Source organism: Pinus tabuliformis, chromosome Q, assembly GCF_031772625.1.
Source record: "Pinus tabuliformis cultivar Carrire ecotype Pingquan chromosome Q, CPIR1, whole genome shotgun sequence".
Taxonomy (NCBI): domain Eukaryota; kingdom Viridiplantae; phylum Streptophyta; class Pinopsida; order Pinales; family Pinaceae; genus Pinus; species Pinus tabuliformis.
This window is the reverse complement of record NC_142296.1, coordinates 566,357,327-566,380,461: the sequence shown is the minus strand read 5'-3', so window position 1 is coordinate 566,380,461 and position 23,135 is coordinate 566,357,327. Positions and strand designations below refer to the sequence as shown.

The following is a 23,135-nucleotide window of genomic DNA, read 5'->3' as shown; positions in this document are numbered from 1 at the left end:
TAATGTCTTTGAATTTGTTGGATGTTGTTGAGGTAAGCTATAATTTCATTGTGATCCTCATGTTTTTCTTTGAGGATGCAGCCTAATAGAGTTTTCATTTGCTAGTGAAGGGTGATGAAATGAAGGTATTGGCTCCTAATATGGCTAGGTTTGGGGACCCAACTAAAGACCTCAACTTGAATTTTAGAGTTTGAATGGGATTTTCGGTCTATAGTAGTTAAGGCTTCAAGGTGTTGGATTTCTTCTTGAACTTCCTGAGAGGTGGCAAAGAGGTAAATTTCAACAATTGACTAAGATTGGGATTGGGCTTTGGGCTTACCCGAAGAACCATGCTCCCCAGACCCACTCCCTGTGCACATTCTTTGCCTAGAAATGACCAAAACCCTACAATGGGTACTTCTGGAGAAGGGTGTGGGGCAATGGATAAATTATGGGGAGATCAGAGCAGAGTAAGCTAGAGGGGAAAGCATTGAGATTGAGTTAACCAGAGGAGTGTGTACTGAAGAAACTAGATAGATGAATGTAGATGGAAGGAGCTTTGGATGAAGGAGAGAGTCAGGGAGATAAAAATAATACTAAAAACCATAGAGTAATTAACGTCAGTGATGCAACTCAAAATCCTAGGCTCAAGAATCATAAACACAATATTAAAAAATACAATACCAATGAGAGGTTATGGCCAACAGATATTTCACCAACTTGTGAAGTGTGTGCTCGCTCTAGTCACTACCTATTGGTTTATGGCATTGACACCCTCATTGGAGTTCGCTCAATGTCCCCTCATGCATCCAAGATGTCATGAATGGGTCATGAATTATCCAAGCAACAATGCAATAAGAACAATGGAGGTCTAGGGTAGGAGGCCCCAAGCCTTCCTTCACTGGAGCATTGAGGAGCTAGACAATGATGGGGGAAATCCCACCTACAACCTGGAAAAAATGTGGAATTGGTAGAAAATGACGGAGTAGGCTCGAACAATGTAAGAAGATTCAGAGGTCACATGGTTTAACATATTAATTTATTGTGTTTTCATGGCTCATAGCATGTGTGATTGTATGTGGGGAGTTGGCCATGCCATCCCCTCTTTAATGCCTTGAGAGGTGGCGGGGTAGTGGGCCTTCTCTTCCTCCATTGGCTCTGTTTCCAACACCCTCATTAGAGCAATAATTAGTTAATATAATTTCATATAAATTTATTAAAATAAAATTTATTTTACATACTTAAAATCTAAAACAATTAAATTATATATATATATATATTTTTTTTTTTCTAGTAATGATACAAATTAACACTTTAACACTTTGCAATTGTAATGATACAAATTAATTAGTAACAAATTGCATAATCAAATTTCCATATGGAATCTATAATGCAATATATGCAAAATGAATACTAATGTATCTGTCTTTTTTTGTGTGTGTGTGTTTTTTTTTTATTTTTTATACAGTGGGAAAACCCACAATAGTTTAGTTGTCAAACCAATTGGGACGCCCATTACTAGATGTTATTTGTTAATGTAGCTTGACTCATCACCGTTATTCAAGAAAACCATAACACCTGGAATTACTCGTTGGTGGTCCGTAAGGGGGAAAAACTTTCACTCCCACTAGATGCCTCTGGGTATGGGTTGTTAACCTATTTCCTTTCGTTGGAGGATAATGAGCTCTTAACCAGGCAAAAACAATTTTAGGGCATACTCGAGGCCCAATATCACAAATGTATCTATAAAACAAATAGGTGCCACATAAGTTAAATTGAATTAATTTTAAAATTATATTTAAAATATCTAAACATTACACTGAATAATAAGTACTAAATTTTAAAATATAAAATCTTCACTTGAAATCTTCTTTGATCCTTCTATTTTTTAAAAAGTTGTACATTCAAATCTACTAAAAAAATCAATTCATATTTGTTTTTTAACAAGAACGAAGAATATATTTTGATTTTAAGTATTTTAAGTAAGTCACTCATCTATGACCATTTCCATGAGAGGTAGTCGTAACTGATTAATTTCTCATGATTTTTGAATAGTCCACTTAGCACTTATTGCATCGGGTGATGATCACAGGGGTGAAGAAGTGTGATTGAAACTAGTGAAATGGTCATAGATGAATGACTTACTTAACGCAGTTGAATCCAAAAATGATATCTAATATATTTTGTATTAAAAGATATATGGGCTAAATGCTCAGAGTGTTTACACATACAGAGATATGACAATACATTCCATGAGCTTAATCTGAACAAACAAAAGCTCTTTCATCCACCTACATTTTTTTTACCTATTTCATTCACACAAAATAAATTTGTTTCAGGACTATTCCACTTGTAGATACACCAAAACTAGTTTAACAAATATCAAAATTTACTTATCATATTGATTCAGTTTCTTTAGTCATTTGAAGAGATCTCCTCTTTTATTGATCTTTGTTTTGACCAAGTCCCTAAGATTTAGAAGACATTTCTATTAAATCAATGAATCTTGGAGCTTTTTGGGAGTTGGAATTTTGTTCTTTGTGGTCCTTCTTACCTCTTATCAAAGGGGAGGACGGACTTGAATTTTTATTTAACACTCTTGAAAAAGATGGCGAGGAGATAAACATCACCTTCTTCAACCTTCTTTGCAAATGCAAAATCGCCATCCACCATTCTCTCCTTTTTCCAAAAGTGGCTTCTTCTTTTACCCCTGATTCCTTGTCTCAAGTTTGTTTATGGACTATTTGAAAGACCTATTCCAATGACCTTTGAGAACTTAATCCTTTATCCTTCTCTGCATATGTATTCTTGACATCTTTATTTGTGTGGCGACCTGCTTTCTTATGTGATTTTTCATGGATTGCATTTTCACTCTTCAATTTTTCTTTTGAAAATCCAAAAGCCAAAGATTCTTGAAATTTCCTTGTGTTTCTAGGTGAATGGAATACCTCTTTTCTTGGGCCCTCAATATCTCTTTCCACCTTATTTTCTGACTTATCCTTTCTTGAGACAAAATGTTCTTATGGAATGGTACCTGCGTTCATAGACATGTGATTCTCTAGTTCTTTAGATCTTTGTTTTTCCTCTGTAGCTTGGAGCGCAGGGTCCTCTCCCATATGTGGGGGTCCTTCTGATTCCATTTGATATACATCTTCTTGCTTCCTACGAGCATCTTCCTTTGTTGCTTCCTGAGCTATATCTCCTTTGTCAATATCACCCTCCAAAGCGGCAAATGGGTTCACTGATATGGGGTTTTTATCGGTCCGCTGGATTCTTGCATGAGGAGGCATGAGGCTACCGAAAGGGCCTTTCCTTTCTGATATTCCTTCCAATTCACGCCTTTTCTCTTTCTTTGAGTTTTCCATTGTCCTTCATCTTCTTGGATATCTGCAATTTTGCCCTTTTTTGGGCAATTTTTTGCGAAGTGCTCATAATCATGGAATGCCTACCTTTGAATGGGATCTAATCATAATCTACAGGTTGGATGGATAACTAGTTATTTAGAGAGAGCTGGATTGCTCCAGGAAGACCTTTCTTTGAATCAACTTCGACACAAATCCTAACACATGCATACATTGAATCTTTAACTATTTCCCTATCTATATATTTTCCCAATGCATTTCCAACATTTCTCAAGGTGTCTTTGTCCCAATAGTGAAGAGGGAGATGGGGTAATTTGACCCAAACTGGAACAACATATGGGACATTGTTCTCTGGGATAAAATCCATTGTCCATCTGTCCAAATATAGCGCTTGAGTTCCCATAAAATACGATCCATTTCAGAAGATCAAATCCCTATCTTCTTTGTGCTTAAAAAGGAAAGTGAAGAAGCCTTTCTCACATAAAGCACATTTTATTTGTCCCTTAACCAAGGGCTTCCATTTTCTGTCCACCCATTGCCTGAGGGAATTAGGTGATGGCCAAATTCCCATAAATTGCCCTACCAAACCTCTTTCAACAAGATTGAGAGTTGTAGCTCAAGATCTACTGGGATTTACCTAAACTTTCAGAATACTTTCTAGTCTCTTCACAAATTTCTCATTCTTGGTTTTAACCCCTTTCAATCCATTCCAAACCAGTGCATTGAAGGCAATTGTTGTAGGAGAAAACATGGTGCATGAATGAATGGATGTTGAAGAGGAGGGCGGGGGGAGTGGATCCCCCTACAACAACTGCCATTGTGTAGATCCCTTGTTCTTGTTTAGCCGTGTCAACTATTATTTTCGTCAAATTTTGGTTCACGAGTTTTAACAAATACTTGGCATGCATCCGATACAACAAAGAGCATTTAATCGGTTGAATCCAATGTTCGTTGTAGTCACAAAAATAATTGACTTGATGCGATGTAAGCTCTGACCATGAAACTCTTTAATCAATACAAATACTTTTATATGCATGAGATTAGGAATGTTTGTAAAACTATTTGCTTTGGTCCAACTATGAATACAAAAGATCACAACTCCAGAGTTTTCAAAATCTAGACACCTAATGTGAGTAAACAAAAGCCTCCCCACCATATACCAGAATTGTTGTCAACAAAGCGAAAAAAATTAAATCATATTTTGTCATATAATATTATTGTAATAAATGGTAAATGCGTTAAAAAGGTAAGCAACTCAAATCATAAATGGGTTGAAAAGTATAATGTAAAACCCATATATATAAAGACGTTTATTTTAGAACAATTTTTTAGAATTTTAATTTGATTATTAGTAATTCTTATGTGGATGGTGGAGATTTAACCTCTATGGAATATGTTGGAATATTCATAGTAGTATACACGAATGTATAGTTAAGATTTATCTAGTGGCTATGTTCTTTTAGTTAATTTATCTCAAATTAATTAATTAAAAAAATGTCATATCAACATATGCCATATTATATATGTAGTATTGATAAACCATTGTATTGTAACAAAAAAAAAAAATGTCATATCAACACATGTGAGATTAGGTATGTAGTATTGATAAGCCATTATATTGTAACAAAAACTATTAATATTTACAAGTTGAGAATTTCCATGGTAAAATGAAAGTGAATCTCCATGGTTAAGAATATTATTTAACTCATATATTAATTATGTGAAACAATTTCGGTAGAAATAACATTGGAAGAGTTAGGTCGAAGAGTTTTGAACCAACACAGAGGCTTGATTTTGAATATCATACATTAATATTTTTATACTTAATAATAATAATAATAATAATTTAATCTAGGCAATATGAGATATATTTTGGCATAAGCATTTTGATGTTTACAATGAATCGATGTCTATTTACCAACCATTTAATTTATATCATTGCTTTAATTATATTTTTATATTAAAAAGAATTTTAATTTCATTTATTTTTATATTAAAAAGAATTTTAATTTCATTTTTTTTCCTTTTTATTTAGTTTTAATTATAATTTTTTTAAAAATTAATATAAGTATATGTTTCTTTACACATTTTCATTTTTTCCCTTCCAAATTTTACCTAAAATATTTTTATTTTAAAAATTAGCTAAAATTTTATAAATTCACTAAATTTAACATAAATTTGTATCTTTAAAATTTTCCATTATTTTAACTTTTTAAATATTAATTTGATAAAATTCGCCACAATACTTTAAATTAAAATTAAAATTAAAATGTGAATTGAAAAAGAGCATTGACAATCTTTTCGCTTTCACGAGGAATTCAATTGTCTTTTGACAGTCCCGCAGTCTTCGCTGGTGGGCTGCAAGTGGACTGGAACGCCATTCAAGACTAGACCAAGGCGCTTCAGTCCAACCTCATGCCAACTAACCCCATCCCATTATTGTATTTGTGCTCTTCTTTTAATTATCCAATTTTTATAATAAGCTGCCGACGTCAGTTCGATTCATTGATAGTGTAACATCCAGATAGACCTGCTCTATTTTTGGCTATTTAAAGACAGATCAGGAACGGGGGAGCTTCAAAAACAGCATTCCCCATTTTCTACAGGAGCGCTGGGCATCCTCCGATTAATTAGCAAGCCCGTTGGATCAGGGTAAGCTCAGTACTAGCAAGCCGGGAGGATCAGGGTAAGCTCGATACATTTATATTTTCATTGAAGAAAATGTATAGATATTTTGCTTATAATTCTCTTGCATTTTGTTGGATGTCATCTTGCTTTGGTGCCAGGTTTTCTATTTTATGCTTTCTACTGTGTCTATTTTTTTCTCTTACCTGATCCTTCCATGCTGAGGGTCTTATATACCAGGGTTTCTGTATAAGGCAGCTTCGTTTGCATTTGCGTTATTTTTTGGGTGATTTTTTTTCTTCTCAAGTATTTTTGTTTTTCGCTTGTTTGTATGGAACTCATGAATTTGTATTTTGGATCCTTTGAAGGAATTTTAACGATGCGATTAGCTTTTTACTACTTTGTACTGGAAGCATATTCCATGCAAGTTATAGTTCATGATACTGAAAGTCATCCCTTTTTCTTTTTGTTAATTTTAAATTTATTTATTTATTATTATTATTATTTTAAAATTTTAGATTTATTTGGGATTTAAGGTGCACAAATCAGTCGATAAAAATAAGGAACAACCCTACCCTGGCTTAACGGGCAGTTACATGAGAATCTTAACAGGCAATTAATGGCATGTCTCAACGGGCATCCTAACCCATGAATACCTGAGAAAAGCCATATACTTCGGCTTGTTCCTAGGAAGGGAAGAAGGGTGAAGGAAGGTAAGGATCCTTATTCCAAGAGTTAGTCTCTCAACAAATGTCCCTTAACCTTGGAACCAGCTCTCGGCACTGGTGGGAGGAAGGTCGCACAATCAATAATAACAGTGTTTCTTGTCAGCTGTAGTGCTTCTCTTCAGCTGCAGTGCTTTTCTTCAGCTTAAATGATAATAACTGGGGATGGACTTAACAATAGTAGGGTGTCCTGGTTGCACGTTTGTTCATAAGTATAATCAATTTTTTTGGCAAATTCCGCATACCAATCGTTAGATCGCACTGTTAGCTTGGTTATTTCATATCTATGCAGTGATGCAAGTAAAATTGTTTTACTCTGGCGAAATAGTGGCTTGCTGGGTGGGTGAAAATGGGGTTCTGTTATTTCTCCCACTAGGGTTGAAATCTCTGCAATGAGATGTCTGTGCTCATGCTTGTGAAAAATGGGCGGGGCAGGTGCAAATCCTGGGCAGCTTTGGAGTAGATGCGACCACTTGTGGCCTCTTAGTTGAAGGGTGACTTCTGTAGTATGGCAATATGTTTCTGCACATTAAATAGCTCCATCTAGACCAATTGTTGCTTGCACATGTTGATAAGAGGCATTTAGTAAAATAAAATTGCTTTACTTGAATAATTGTGCACAAACTTGCCATCCCACTGGGGGCTTTAGGTGCTTTGATGAAGTGAGTCTAGTAAATGTTAGGTGGAAAGAAGTTATGGGTAGTAATTTTCTTCCAATTCTAGAATCTATGTTGTAAAGATATCAATTTTCCCAGTACTTTTAGAAAGTACATATGGTTTGTACGATTTATTCAGTAGCAATTCTTGTAAACAGACGGGATTACTGTCAGTCAGTCGAAATATTTGCAATTGGTCATGTTTCCGTTGATTGTGTTGATTTTGTCTTAGTTGGCTTATTGGTTGTGCTGAGAGGCACATTCTACAGGCCAGGTAAGGGTAGAGGGATCCATAAGGTAAGGGCAGAGGGATCCATAAGCCTCTCTGTGAGTGTGTAACGATGTAAAGAAGAAATTTTAAGAAAACAACCTAGCTGGACCATCCTTTATGTGTTTTGATGAGTGTTGCAAACATTCTGATTTTATTGCCAAAAAATTGCTATTTTTTGGCCTAGCTGATGTTGGCCAATTTTTACAGATGTTTTGGTGGTATCTGAATTTGGCCGATATTTGCTAATTTTACTGATATTTTCCCGATTTTTATGATTTTTGGTTTTTCAGACACTTGCCGATTTTAATGTTCTCTTTGTAAGCTTGGTCGGACTCCATTTTCATTTGATTTTACTGATATTTTCTCACCCTGATTGGGGGATAGCACAAGATTTCAACCCAAAACTTCCGGTTTGGTTTGACTTCATTTCCATGGCCATTGCCAATTGAACTACCCAAACGGACACTGGCCCTCGCCAATTTTAATGTTTTTGATAACATGGAAGTTCTATGAATTGTCATACACAATGGAAATATACGGTCTCCAGAATGTGTTCCTATTTGCTCAGTTGTGTTCTCCATGCATTTTTGCGTGGGTTTTCAATGTTTCCTCTTGCATGTTTTTGTGTATGTTGGGTGTTGGTAATATACAATGTAGCAAAATCTTTGGGCATGGAGAGATGTATCAAGCGAGCTTACGGGGAAAAGCTTACCGTGCGACAATTTGCATGTTCTTGTTATATTGTCAGGAAGTTAGTTTCTTTCAAGTTTGTTTAAGAACTGCCCCTTCTCCCATAATTTCCTCTTAGAAAATTTCCTTTGTTCAACTTCAATGGTCCCTGGCAGCTTTTGGATATATGTATTTGCTGGGTACTCACTACACTGTAACTAAAATTGGAAGATAATTGAACTTGGAAGCTAGGATCTATGGACACTCTTGTCTTGTTCAAGGACGTCATCTTGATATGTAATTACCTCGGATTCTTGAAAAATAACCTAAATTGTGTATGCACGCCAAAAATGAAATAAGTGAAGTCATCCTGTATTTATTGACTTTTAACAGATCGTGATGTAATTGTTGATTGCTTTCTGATTGTGGTGCGCAGGCCTGCTCATATCTGTTTCTTGTGTTAGATATACAAAGACTGAAGTATGGGCTCAACTTCAGAGTCAGGCTCATTGAAGCCTCGAGGTACATTTTAAGCAGCGCTTGTACAAAATACTAAACATTACTGAATAAGATAAATGAAGGCATGAAAAGTACTAATGGAGCATATTTAAGAAAAATAAAGATTGATTTGTGCTGATATTTTCCAAACGAAAGTAGGAAAAGATTATCAATGTGAATGCAAAGTCACCACTTGAATTTGATTTTGTTCTATTGATGTCTGCTTCTGAAACCAATCGAAATCTTGATGTAAATAGATGTGTGCATTGTCGGTGTTGCCCGTACACCTCTTGGAGGCCTGAGTGGTTCTCTTTCGACATTGTCTGCAACGAAACTGGGATCGATAGCTATTACGGGTAAGCTTTACAGGCTGTATTGAAATAAAGTGAGTTATTCCATATTGAAATGCACGGTTATGCTTGTTCTTTTTAATTTGTTTGAAAAAAATGGTAACTATTTGATTATTAATTTGTTTTTTGGTTCTGATCTTTTTGGTTCCCATTTTGTGGATCTGTTTATTCACAAATATAGTTGAAATGAATGATTACATGCTAAATATTCTCTTTTAATCTTTGTAGCTGCTCTTAAGAGAGCGGGTGTTGAATCCGGAATGGTCCAAGAAGTATTTTTTGGAAATGTTTTGAGTGCAAACCTGGGTCAAGCTCCTGCTAGACAGGCAGCACTGGGTGCAGGGATACCTAATTCTGTGGTATGCACTGCAATCAACAAAGTCTGTGCATCAGGAATGAAAGGTATGACAAAATTTGACTACTATTTGAAGATGGGAGATACGGAAATTTATAGATATTGATGGCAAAGCTACTTGATGTTCAATTATGCTCTAATCTCTTAACTTTTCATAGTGTTAAGGACAGCGACAAATATGTAAATAAAATCAATTTCTTGTGAACAATTAATCTTATGAATTCTCTTCCTTAAAAAAGAACAACATTAGAGTGAAATTTTTCAATACTTTCCAGCAACAACGTTAGCAGCCCAGAGTATCCAGTTAGGAAGCAATGACATTGTTGTGGCTGGAGGCATGGAAAGCATGTCAAACGCTCCTTATTACCTCCCTGATGCCAGGTATATCAATTGTTTAAGTCTTGATAATTAAAGTTGGTTTCTTTCTCTTGTTAAAACAATTTGCTACAATTTGAATGGAACTTTATTTTTATGGATTCATTTATTGTCTCTTAATAGAAAGGGGTATCGACTGGGACACGGATCTCTTGTCGATGGAATGATGAAAGACGGACTCTGGGATGTTTACAATGACATTGGCATGGGAGTATGTGCAGAGTTATGTGCAGATAATCATAACATAACAAGAGAAGAACAGGTGTTTGTTCTTCTTCTCTAAATTTAGTTAGAAAAGTAAAGATGCTTTTATAGTTGTTTTAATGATTTCAGTTTGCACCAGGATTTCATTGGTGCATGTTTTCTGGGTTGGTACTTGTCTTCTAGCTTGGAGTTATACATCATCCAACAATGGCTTTGCCTTATCTTTCCTATGCCATGACCTAGTTTCAAGTTATGATCTTCCATTAGAACCTACAAATTGGATTCGAGTTTATCTGCAGAATGGAAACTGTACCATAAAATCAGATGTGTTACACCTTATTGTATTTAGATTCTAGAATGCATGTATCCATTGGCCCAAGTGCTCCCCTTGTCATTGATGGATATTTAATGCAATTCTTTTCTGTTGATGGATTATACTCTTCGTGCTTCATTTAAAACTTTGATTTGACTTGATTATTTCTTCATCAAGTTGGTCTTGTGGAATGACTTATGATTTGTGGCATTTTTTGTGTTCTTGTTTGTTGACACAAGTTGGCTGATTTTCTTAGTTTTCTTGTGCATCTATCCCTTGTCTCTTGAACCTTGGAACTATTCCTTATTGTCGCACATTAGCTATTTGATCTTATTATGTTGTGGTTTTTCCTTCAGGATTTTGATGAGAAGTGTATTTTGAGTAGTATCACGATTTTACTATTTCTCTAGGATCTTGACTGTCTGCCGTCAATATGTCGGTCTTTTGTTGTGTAGTTGTCTATATATATGATTTTCTATGCTGTTGTTCGGTTTGTATGACATGTTATCATCATCTCTATTATCATTTATAGTGCCTAATTGTTTTTTGAATTGTTGCACACATCTTGTTTATTGCTAGTTGTCTTATTTTGTGTCATGCATTTATTTACTTGGAATTGGGTTCCATGTGATTTAATAAATTAATTTGCATATGTCCCATGTATATGTTCATCTTCAATTCATAAGTTTTAACCCAGTGGAACATTAGTTGCGGATCTTATGGCCTCAGTGAAATCCATTAGCTGAAAGGAAACCTGATCGGCTATCTTCATTTAAGGTGGTTGGGATTGCTTGGTATCTTCTGAATAGCCGGAGACATAACTTGTCCTTGGTTCTAAACTTCTATGTTTATAATAGAATGACTTGCTATAACTATTACCCTTGGTATCTAGTGAACAAACTTTTGCAATGAGATGAGATCTCTTTGGATTTTATTAGTTTGTATCTTCCTTGGATAAGAAGTTGATTATGTTCTTCTCTATATTCGTTGCCTCTATTGAATAATTTCTGGCTGTTCAAGTGTTCTTACACTGATTTTACCATATTTTAAACACGAAGAAACTTGAAACATGTGGACATTTTTTTTCTGTATACTGAGACTGTTGGTGTACTTCGTAACTGAAGAGCCAATCCCTATAGTTACACAGTATATATGGGTCATCACTGAATGACATGTTGTTATGTCTTTTGTTGGTTCTGGTACTCTCCACAAGCTTTTACAAGTAAGTGGTATGCATTCTTGTTTTGTGCTAAGTAACAAGATTCTTTGGATTTTGACCAAAGAATTACTTGGATTTTGACTAATGAACGTTGATTCGAGATTGCTTGGTTCTTCTGAATAGTCAGAGCCTTGTCCTTGGCTCTAAACTTTATGTTTATGACTGAATGGCTTGTCATAACACTTACTTCTGATATCTAGTGAACAATCTCTCGCACTGAGGTGAGATATCTTTGGTATTATGTGAGTCCATATCATCCTCTGATAAGAAGTTGATGTACGTTAATGTTTTGTTATTCCCTATATTCCTTGCAACTGGTGAATGATTTTTGGTTGTTCAAGTGTTCTGACATTTATTTTGAGTCTTAACCGTATTTTTAACATGAAGAAATTTGAAACTTGTGGACCTTTTATTTGGCATATGCCAAGATTCTCGGTGTAATTTGTAACTGAAGAGTCAATCCCTGAAGTTACACAGTATGTATGGTCCATCATTGAATGACATGTTGCTTACATTTTGTCATTGCATCTTTGTTGGTTCTGGTATTCTCCATAAATTTCTGCAAGTAAGCGGAATGGATTCTACTTTGATGAAGTTTGTTTTGTGCTAAGTAACATGATTCTTTGGATTTTGACCAAAAAATCACTTGATTTTTAGGAATGTCGTATACAAGTAGGTCTCATATGACAATTTGGCATCTAGCCAGCCTCCAGGCTGCCACCGTAATTATATTATTATTACTATTACTAAATGGCCTGAACTTCTTACTTTTTAAAATATATATTCAACACTTGCTGCATTGCTTCTATAGTTGTGAAAATGCCTAACATGGAATCCTACAGGTGCTCAATCTTATTGATCCATCCTCCAGATTTCAGGTTCCATGTTATCAGCCACAGCCATTATGGGTGTGCTTAAAGCAAGCCATTGATGGAAGACAACTATAGCTTAATGACACTCTTTATTAATTCCATCTTGTTCAATCCAAAAAGACTTGACAAGACATATGCAGCAAGAATATAATGAAAGGAGAGCGGGAATCCGTGGTATTCACTCTTTGAAGTTGCAAAAAGATTTGGTTGGGAACCAATTCATCATCTCAACCATACTTTATAGTAACATCATAACCAAACCATTGCTGATGGTTCTTTTCCTGCATGCCACCCTTTATCAAATCCACCCTTTCCAACCAAAGGTAGTTTGACAGGACAGCTATAGCAAGAATGTAAAGAATCCCTGACATGTGCACCCCTTGAAGTTGCAAAAAAATTGGTTAGGACATTATTTGTTAATACAACTAAATTAATGGTGCACTAAAGTCCATTCATGTCTATTAGAAGTTGTCTTGATGTCTAATTGAAGAAACATAGATTGGACCTTACTTTTCCTGTTAAGTGAAAGACCTCATCTGCAATTGTAACACTCCGTAGAATCTTCCTTCCAACCACAAAATCTGTTTAATTCTTTGACACAAGCTTCTACAGAAGTGATTCCACAATTTTTTTGTCACTTTCTTTACACAAAGACACAGGCTTTTAGTCTGCCATGACCTCCAAGACTCTATCTTGAGTTGAGGGATACAAAAGTTGCATTGTTAAAGAGGTGCACTCTTCCTATCATTTGGGCTTCCAATACCATTCCCTTCCAAAGGGGAGCAAGTGCTTTCAATTTTCTAAACATGAAGCAAATCAAAATATTATTAACAGAGGGTCGTCAAAAGAGTTGGTGTATTAATTGAATTCTGTGACATTCTTTTTTTTTCAATTATTTCAGGTGAACACAAACTTGAATTTGAACCTTGCGACTTTTGTAGGTTACTTAGTTCCAGCAGTATCATCCTTCTCCATCACTTTCTCTTGTTCCTAATTGTCTGCTGGTTGAAGTCTGAATTAGTTTATAACTTTATACCTGTCTGCTTCCTTTCTTGAATTTACTTCTAAGTTTTATATTGTTGTTCCTAATTTTGGCTTTAAAGACTAAAGTCATAGCCTTGAGTGCAAAGTTCACCTGGCCAATGATTTTTTCATGTTTTTATTCATGCTTTATCACTTGGCTGCCTCCTGCAGTTGCCCTTTGCAGACCATTCAACATATAAAACAAAACCCCAAGTTAAAAAAAACATGCCTATCAAGTGTTATGTTGTGGTTGAAGAGATATAGTTATTTATCCTACCTAGTACTTTTTTTTTATCTTGCTAATTGTGGCTACTAACAAGTGAATAACAAGCATAATACCTGTGAGAACAAATATTCTACTACAGTATGTAGTATGGAGAATTCAACTGTACATTACTTGTGATGTTCATTATGCATTGGTGTACATTTTATTTACCCTAGCTAAATTACATCAGCTAATCCCTTGATATTGGCCTCAGGACAACCACGCAGTTCAGAGTTTCGAACGTGGAATTGATGCCCAGAACAGTGGTGCTTTTGCGTGGGAAATAGTGCCGGTATGAATATGGATTTATGCATGAAATGCCTAATGACCACATTCTCAATTTTCTAGCAGCAGTGTGTGTTTGTTTTCGGATTCTGTTTAATCTGTTTGTTTTCTTGAATCTTATATGCAGGTTGAGGTTTCTGGAGGTAGAGGAAAGCCTTCCACAGTTGTTGACAAAGATGAAGGCTTGGGGAAGGTTAGATTCCTACACATGCTTAGAGGTTTTTAAAGGGAATGCACTTGTAGACATTGAGGTCTACTAGATGCATGAATCTGATCTGCCCTTTTCACTCACTAATACTATCTTTGGATAGAGGCCACACTTGTTAGGAAAAGAGATTTTACTGAATTGGTGTTATGGCCTTCTTATTCATAGTTTGTTCTGGATTTCATGTATCTATTTTATCGAGATATGAATGAGTAAACTAGACATTTCTTGCTTATATTCTTAACTTCTTTGATGTCAGTTTGATGCTGCAAAACTAAGAAAACTTAGACCAGCATTTAAAGAAGGTGGAAGTGTCACTGCGGGTAATTCTTCAACAATTAGGTATCTCTTTCTCTCCCTCTCCCTTTGTCACACACATGGTTTACTAGCATGCTTTGAGATTTATATTCAAAATGTAAACATCTACCACGTTAGAAGGTTTTTGTCTTAGATGCAGGATTAACTCAATAAAGAATAGTGAGCTACCTTCGAGATCTTAGCAGTACTATAGATTTCAAATTGTTTTATTACTTTGATTTGTTCATGGTTTTCTAGTAGCTTTTTGCTTATCAACTTATCACATATAAGTTAATAGTATTGGCAGGTCATACACATAGAAAATGACTGTTATAAGCAGAGGCATTGATGGTAAAGTGCATGGTTGTAACATGTCGTGTCTAATGGTAAAGATCATAGATGTGATAAGGTTAAAGTCCATGCTAAAAAACACTTCAAGGCAAACCATCTAATTTTCTATTGCAGGAATGGTGAAAACATCAAATTGCTACTGTAAGACAATCTAATAAATATGTTGAGTCAAACAATCTAATGCTGTCCACTCTTAGTGGGGCACCGGCAAACACAATGAGGACTGAAATTTATTGTAAAATTTCTGGCATATATAAATCTGTCTTTATTGTTCCAATAAAACTAACACATCATTTAAAAGGTCTAGCTTCATATATGCTATAAACAGTCAGTCAGTTGACTTAATAGTAATGTGCCATGATTGTTTCTAAATTCTTTATGCTACTTTCGTACTGTTTTTTTCTCTATATCCTGTAAAAACTGTGCTGCTGCTATTTGTGCAGTGGATAAATTTAGAACTGCATGGAATTTTATAGCTTTCATTAGTAGGGATAATTCCCATTACAATTTTTTTGATATAGTTAATTAATTGTTTCAGAACTTATGCCTTATGATTGTGTAGAGAAGAAAAGACAATTGGGACAATTAGATATTTCCACATCAATTTCAAAAATTATCTTTATGTTGAGGATGGATTGACACAATCTTGTCCGTTTTAGAAATATCTAATAACCTTTCTTTGAAAATCAATAAAGTTCCTCCATATAATATAATATATATACTTGTATGACCTAAAAGCAACTTCAACTCCTTGTAGATTTTGTGTGACTGAGCTGTTGAACATTGCAAAAATCTACAGCATTTCAGTAATATTGTGCACTTAATAAGTTTGAAAGACAATCTTGAACACTTTGTTGACTCGTTAGGCATTGAAATTTAATCCAATCTGTTGCATCTTATGCATGAAACTTAAGTTTCCATAATGCCAAAAGTCCTGCAGCTTATCGTAGGAAGCATAATGCTTGGGTTTGTGGTTTTACTATGTTATACCTTCTGCTTCTGGAGTGGTATTCCCAATAATAAATTGAAGTGAAGGGTTCATATCTTCTAGGGCACATATCCACTCGGTGAGCTATGTAGTTATGAGTAGGTGGTTTGGAATCAGCATGATATGAATGTTAGAAGCTAATGTTCTTGAACAACAATGATTGGTGGTGGCCCATGGGTTTGCTTATTGATTTGTTCGATGCTTACTTGATTTATTGTTCTCCCTTTTTGTGCAGTGATGGAGCAGCTGCTCTAGTGTTAGTGAGTGGAGAGAAGGCTTTGGAACTAGGATTACAAGTTATAGCAAAGATCACAGGATATGCTGATGCTGCACAGGTGATTCTCTCTCTCTCTCTCTCTCTTTATATCTATATATATGTTTGATAATTTCACATGATACCCATAGCAGTGTTGGCTGACGAAGGATTTATATTGCAGGCACCTGAACTGTTTACAACTGCACCGTCTCTAGCCATACCAAAAGCTATTTCAAGGGCAGGCTTGGAGGCTTCGCAAATTGACTACTATGAGATCAATGAAGCATTTTCTGTAAGTTTGATCTCTGGACATGCATTGTTTGCTGCATCAGATGAGTTTTGAATCAAGAGAAGTAAGACACTCTTTCCTGGAGGGGAGAGATATGTATTTGTGTGTGCATATGTAATGTCAAATAAAAAATATGAAAACATAAAAGTAGACTCTCATATTTCACTTACTTAACCTAATGCTAAAATTAAAAAAGCCGAACTCTATATTTCTCTTACTGTATGTAAACAACAATTAGAAACTAGCACATATCCATCTTAAGCGAAGTGCATCGCAGCTATTAAAAGCTAGTATAACTACATATTGACAGGGGATCTATTAAGAGTGAAGAGGGATTAGAAGGCTTTGGGTGTAAACTTCAGTTTTTTGCATCGTTAAAACTAAGTATATTGAGGCTAAGTATATGCGGTCTGCGGATATGATTCTTTAGAGTAGGATGTTAAAGGAGTAAACACATTTTGTTTCAGCCAAGTCTTATACAATTAGTCCACTAATTGAGACTAGAGCCAAAAGTTTGTATTTGAATTTTGAAATGTCTTATATTTGATTTTGCATCATTGATACGCTGTGTTGAAACTGCACTGTAAGAAAGAGCTCAATTCATATTGCAGATTAGGTAAGGAATTCAATTTTGTTCTAATGGAGTTGATTATTTGCAGGTTGTGGCTCTTGCGAACCAGAAGATACTTGATCTCAAGCCTGTACGCCCCTTTTAGAACTGCTTGTATTTTGTTTCAATTTATTTATAAACATTGCATCAATGAGTTCTTTAGTAAAATAAACCTATGGATGTTTACTTGTGATTTCATTGCAAAGCTTTTTGAGTTTCAGTTATTCTGTTCATCTACTCTGAAAACTTTATTTAGTTGATGTTACGACTGTAAATAGTATGATTCTGTGGCTAATTGTAACATGACATCTTTTTTCTATATCATTTACAGGAAACTGTAAATGTACATGGAGGAGCTGTGTCATTGGGGCATCCACTTGGGTGCAGTGGTGCTCGCATTATGGTCACACTTTTAGGGGTTGGTTTCTTATGTAACTGTGTTAATAAGTGGAATGTTAGTACATTGTTTATGAGGAAGCAGGAACAGTTTGGATGTTCAAAGATGGATTATGAACTTCATTTCTGTTTTTGCTTGTTTTGCTAGTCCTAGGATGCCCAACATCATGTGCATTTCTATTGTAGGCTGATTGAGAAATATTTTGACAGGTATTGAGGCAAAGGAATGGGAAGTATGGAGTTGCAGGAGTTTGCAATGGCGGTGGTGGAGCATCTGCAGTGGTTATAGAGTGCATGTAAGCATCTGTTTCTGGTAAGGTTCCATTGCTTGGGGAGTTTACAGTAACATTGTTGCTTTTGCCTTCAAACTCTTCACATTGAAGACAAAGTTCATTTAGATTGGAATATGCTGGTTGTTACTCCCGCATATGCTTTGTTCCATATATGCATGTTTTCTGCATTTTGTTATGTTTTCAAGCAGTTATCTCACTCTTATTTGACTTGTGACTTTATGCAATTGCAGGGATCACTTAAAAGAAGTACGAGCCTCTTTGTGAAGACGTACTGATGGAAAGGTCATGTTTGTAGGAGACATAATTTATAGGAGTTTCTTATTATAATAACCAAGAAGTCAGATCCTGGGGACTCATGGTGTATAGTCGAGTATAATAGTCACTGTCATTAGTAATTTGGTGTGGTGCTGTTTGACCTGCCTTTCCTTTGGAGCAATTGATTCTTGAGGATGGAAGAGGTTATGCTGAGGCTCAAGAGATGATTGTTTGAGTTGTGGAAAAGCAAAAGGTTTCCAGATGTAGTCAGATAGTAACTTCTATGCTTTTAATAAAATGTAGGTCTGTGGGGCATGCCCCTTTTTGCTGCAACTTTTGAAATGGTTTTTAAGCCTTTGTATGCTTCCTATGGATCCCTATGCATTTATGGACACAATTAACATATTGTGTAATGTGGCACTTCACTGACGTAGGCAAATAGATCTCATAACTATGCATGAATTTTATTGGTTAGTATGCATCTGATTTCATTTTAACATGCCAAATATTTGGTCTGTCATTGTGATTTGTAGCCAGGAAAGGAAGGGGCTGAATTATAACGTTAACTGAAGGTCACTTGCACTCTATACTGATAAAATAAAGAGCAATCAAACAAAATAAAAGGCATTATCACAAAATAAAGTAGCACACATCACACATCTCCCTGTGGCAGAATAGAGAGCCTTTCTGTTTTTATAAAGGGCAAGTTATTGGTCAATTAAAAATGACCCATCCGTTTTAAAAGATTAAATACATGTCGCTAGAAACTAATCAATAAGTGCACAATAAAAAACAAAAGAAAATATAAAAAACTATGAAGTGGTGCCATCATCAAGTGGAATGAGAGGATGGATGCTATGCAATTCATGGTAATGTAAAAAGATGTGCTATATGCCAACACTCTTGCATACGACCTAGGTTTTTGGCAGCTGGGTTTGACAACTTGAGGCTGTCGGCCACCACAGCAACTGGGCCCTTCACAGTGGCCACCCACAACCTGTGATGACTTTGTTGATTGGTGCCTATTCTCCGCCAGGACACCTATCTTCTTGATCTAGCACAACTCTTCCTTGTCTCCTGCTCACATACACGCTCGAACCTTGAACACACAGAATCCACACAGTCACTATGACAGTCAAGCACCACACTTCTCAGCATGCAGCAATGCCACAAGGCTTCCAAATCTACACAGGCCAAACTTTACATAGGCCAATGCTACAACGAGCCTGCATCCTGCACCCATGTGGTTTGTCGTCTGTTGCTGCCAATGCTACAACGAGCCTGCATCCTGCACCCATGTGGTTTGTCGTCTGTTGCTGCTCCATGGAACTGCGTCTCTCCACTTTCAAGCCATGACTGTTTGCGCCGCCCCTAGCCGCTGTCTTTGCCTCAGATACTCTTGCTATTTTGGTCGGTAGTTTCTACAGCGGTTGGTCCTTGGCAACGTGGCTTTGGTTGAATTTGCCTAGCTGCTTAACCATCTGCTACTTATCATTCTTTGTTGACCAGTTTGTTGTGAGCTGTTTGGGCTGGCACCTGTCATCCACTTAGCTGCCCAGCTCCCGCTCCCTTTTTTTTGTTTATCTTTTTTAAATCATTAACCTTTATGGGCCACAATAATTTTCGGCCTCTTTTTGTCACGAATTTTTTTCTTCAGCCCGGTTACAACCTATTGAGATTTGTAGCTTGGGAGGTACCCGAAACCCTAGGCTATAGAGTTTTAGAGGAATTGACGTCACAAATAGTCTTGTGGGCTAAGAACCCAAGCGTGTGGGTTTAGAACCCAAGCGTGTGGGTTTTGTACCCAAGCTTGTGGGTGTGAAACCGTGCATGGACTTGGACACTTGACACTTGGAGATTGTAAGGCATCCTTAAAGGAGCAAGGAGCCATTTGTAGCACCGAGAGAGGCCTTGTGGATTATGAGCTAATAATTTTTCAATATTTATGAGTGGGCTTATGTCACAAAAATCAAGTCGGCCTTGGTTTAGGACAACCCTATAAAAGGGCTAGTTGTGCCACCCATAGATCATATTAATAAGGCACATGTGAGACTCATTTGATGTACATCCAAGTGTGAAACTTTATCTTTGATCTACCCACAGGTTGAAGGGACTCCAACGAAGATGGAAAAGAGTAGCCTGTTATGTCTTTCCTTGATTGTTTGGAGGTTCGAGTTCTTGAGGCAGGAGGCGGAGTATTCTAGGAGGAGATTTGGGCTGGTTGGGCAAGGTTTTGTGGCATATTCTCTGTTTATGCAGGTTGCAGTCCCGAGGAAATTGCAGAAGGTGTCGAGGTTCGAAGGAGGCTATTTGGAGGAGCTGAAAGGCCTAAAACCAAGAGCAAATCACTGTATGGGAGCAACAAGCTAAAGGAGGAAGGCCGCAACTGTAGGAAGGGTTTAGAAGCATTTGGATAGGGTTAACAGGGACAGTTAGAAGCCCTAACCAGGCAACCAAAGCTACAACAATATACACAACAACCTAGGACAATAAGGACAATAGGAAGTTGAGAAACAAGGTATGTTTAGCCTTCTTGTTGTGATGATTTGCTAGAGGATGTAGAGTCCTAGTTTGGACAAAATTGGAAGGTCATCTTAAGGCTATTAGGAGGGCAATAAGTAGATGGTCTTTGCGGCCCTAAATTAGTTGGCAAGAAGGACTTTGACAACTGTAAGAAGGGTGGAGTTGAAGGAGCCTAAGGGCTTGTCTCTTGAACAACTAAGGGCAACCAAGTAGGCCTATGAATCAACCCTAGTTCACTGGCTAAGAAGGACATTTGTAGTTAGTAGAAGCCTGAAAGATAACCCTCCATGCTCTAAGTGTGTCTTCATTAGGCAGCACAGGAAGGCACTAGTGGGAAGAAAGTCCCTAAGAGTTGTGTCCTTGAAGGACTAAGGCCCAACTAGTGGGCAAGAAGTCCCATAGGTGTTGACTTCTTGAAGGGCAAACGAGAAGCAAATGGGCATATGTGAAGACCCAAGGTGTTGAGTCATAGATGGACATATGATCAACTAGAGGGTAGATTGGAGCCGTGTTCAGTGGCCTAAAGGAGCTGGTACATTGATAGAGGTGAGAGGTGTAGCTGCAGATCAGAGCCAAAGGACCACACATATGTGTTCAAGGTACGTGGAGTGAAAGGGCTGTGTGTGGGCACCATCAACATCAACAAGTAGGTCAGGTTGTATCTTGTCCAAGGTAGATTGGTGGTCACACTTGGTGACACCAAACCCTAGTTTGTGTCTTGTATCATTAGATGTATGAGGGCCACTATCCCTAGTACGGGAGCCCTAAACAGTGGTATTACAGTGAGTTAATATAATGAAGTCAGGTTGTTGAAAATTGTAAAAAGTTGTTTATATTTGTGCACGTGTTGATTTACTGTTGTTTATATTCTGCTGTGCAAAGTAGTTTGTTGTGGTATATGGATTGGTAGTGTCAATGATGCGAAGACCCTAACCTAGATTCCAGTATCGTGGAAAAACAACACAACCAATTTCTTCGGTGCTAATTTTTTATTCTTCTACTTCTAATCTATTAGTTGTTTCTTGCCTCATATGATCGTGGCCAAACCAGGCCCTGATGATCCCTATAAGAACTTGACACCTTGAGATTGGTTCTTCTAGATCTAGCTCTGGTAACGTCTATAAGATTTCCTGAACCCAACACCCAATATTTAATTCCTAGCACAAAACTTATTGAATAAACACACAACTAGGTTCCTAACAAAATATTTAGCGAAAGCACAATTACACAACCAATCTCAATCACATATGACACAAATTTATGCCCAATCAAATCAGTGCATCATTAAAGTGACTTAGAACTTACTTGGACTCTTGTCCTAGGATAATGGCCCAGCGAAGGAATTACACATACAACAACAAACTTGAGTTATCCACTTAATCAGGCTCTAGATTTGCCCTTCAATCTTCCTCGGTTGATCTAGATCTGTCTCCCTCGCTGCTCCATGCATCTTGTGCCCCCCACACTGGAGAATCACACTCCTCTTGAGGCTAGTGCCACTGTGTGGTGTATTTCTCCCTCTTCCTAGCGTTGCTTTGTATAACTTTACATTGACCAAAAAATCTAACCCTAACCCTAGTCTCAAAGTGATTGACAACTGAGATTAGATCTCACCGAACTTGAGATCAATGACTAAGATTAAAACTTACTCAAGTAAATTACTTTACTTTCCCAAGTTTATTTTAGTTCAATAAGCCAACATATTAATATGTGTTTTTTCCTAAGTTACAAAGCAACTTGCTCAACCTAGAGGAAGTATCATAAGGAGATCTTGTGGGCGACTTTTGCACGCCTAGACACTTAGGCTTGTGCGAAAATACCTGCTTGAGCTACAAACTTCAACAACAAGATGTTGCAAACCTTTACAGATATTGGAAGTTACACGCTGTCTACATTTAGGTGCAAAGTACAAATATGTCTACGTTTTCATAGACACCATTATCTAGTGTAACTTAGGTTGAGCAAGTTGCTTTGTAACTTAGGAAAAATTCAGCCTCATCTCTACAATTTTCAGTTGAAAGCAATCCTTAGTTATTAATGGCATACATCATGAAAGGAACCCAATGCTGGTGTTGTCGTTAGGTTGTAACATTGTCGTAATTTTGGTATGGTGATTGATCAGTGTCATCTCTATCGTTTCTTGGGCTCATGTGTTTTGTTATCTTGTTGGTAATTGGTTGAACCAAGATTGAAAAAATGATATAGATATAGTGAAGATCGAATGATCACTGTTCAACCCACACTTCTATGCACTTAAAATACTAAATGAATCTAGAGTCTAGACCATTGACTGCAACTGGATGGCAATTGAGATCCCACACCTGTCAAGGTTTGAACCATGAAGTAAAATTGCGAGATGCAACGCGAGTTGTTAATCTCCCTCTAATATGATGGTTCTCGGGAATTTGAAAGGGGTTTTGGTCCAAGTGATCCGAAATGGATTTGAACTGACGAATGGGTGTAAGGCTTGATACCTACAATACAATTCGAGTATTATTCGACAATTAACAAAAGTTCAACAAACATTGTGAAACAAAGTAAATGTAAGGATGATTGAGACAAAAGTGAGAGAAAATTAAAAAGAATTAAATGTACAAAAAAACGAATAGGAGTGAAGGCTGAGGAA

The 23,135-nt window shown here is 36.6% G+C and overlaps 1 protein-coding gene across 5 annotated transcripts; it reads left to right on the top strand.

The window, feature by feature from the left end:
- The first annotated feature begins 5,651 nt into the window (after nucleotides 1-5,651).
- LOC149220710 (acetyl-CoA acetyltransferase 2-like) lies at nucleotides 5,652-18,319 on the top strand. Of its 5 annotated transcripts, none has more exons than XM_089384881.1 (15): nucleotides 5,652-6,027; nucleotides 8,752-8,809; nucleotides 9,043-9,141; nucleotides 9,364-9,537; nucleotides 9,766-9,871; nucleotides 9,989-10,127; nucleotides 13,976-14,053; nucleotides 14,174-14,239; nucleotides 14,511-14,593; nucleotides 16,123-16,222; nucleotides 16,325-16,435; nucleotides 17,092-17,133; nucleotides 17,374-17,460; nucleotides 17,649-17,734; nucleotides 17,962-18,319. In XM_089384881.1, exons 2-15 carry the CDS (start codon nucleotides 8,770-8,772, stop codon nucleotides 17,993-17,995), a joined length of 1,245 nt encoding a protein of 414 aa, XP_089241007.1. In that variant the 5' UTR covers nucleotides 5,652-6,027; nucleotides 8,752-8,769; the 3' UTR covers nucleotides 17,996-18,319. The 5 variants fall into 5 exon arrangements, with proteins under 5 accessions (XP_089241007.1, XP_089241006.1, XP_089241009.1 ...); XM_089384880.1 differs by having other exon boundaries at nucleotides 5,654-6,027; nucleotides 8,724-8,809; XM_089384882.1 differs by having other exon boundaries at nucleotides 5,657-6,027; nucleotides 8,724-8,809; nucleotides 17,649-17,751.
- Nucleotides 18,320-23,135: the final 4,816 nt, after the last annotated feature.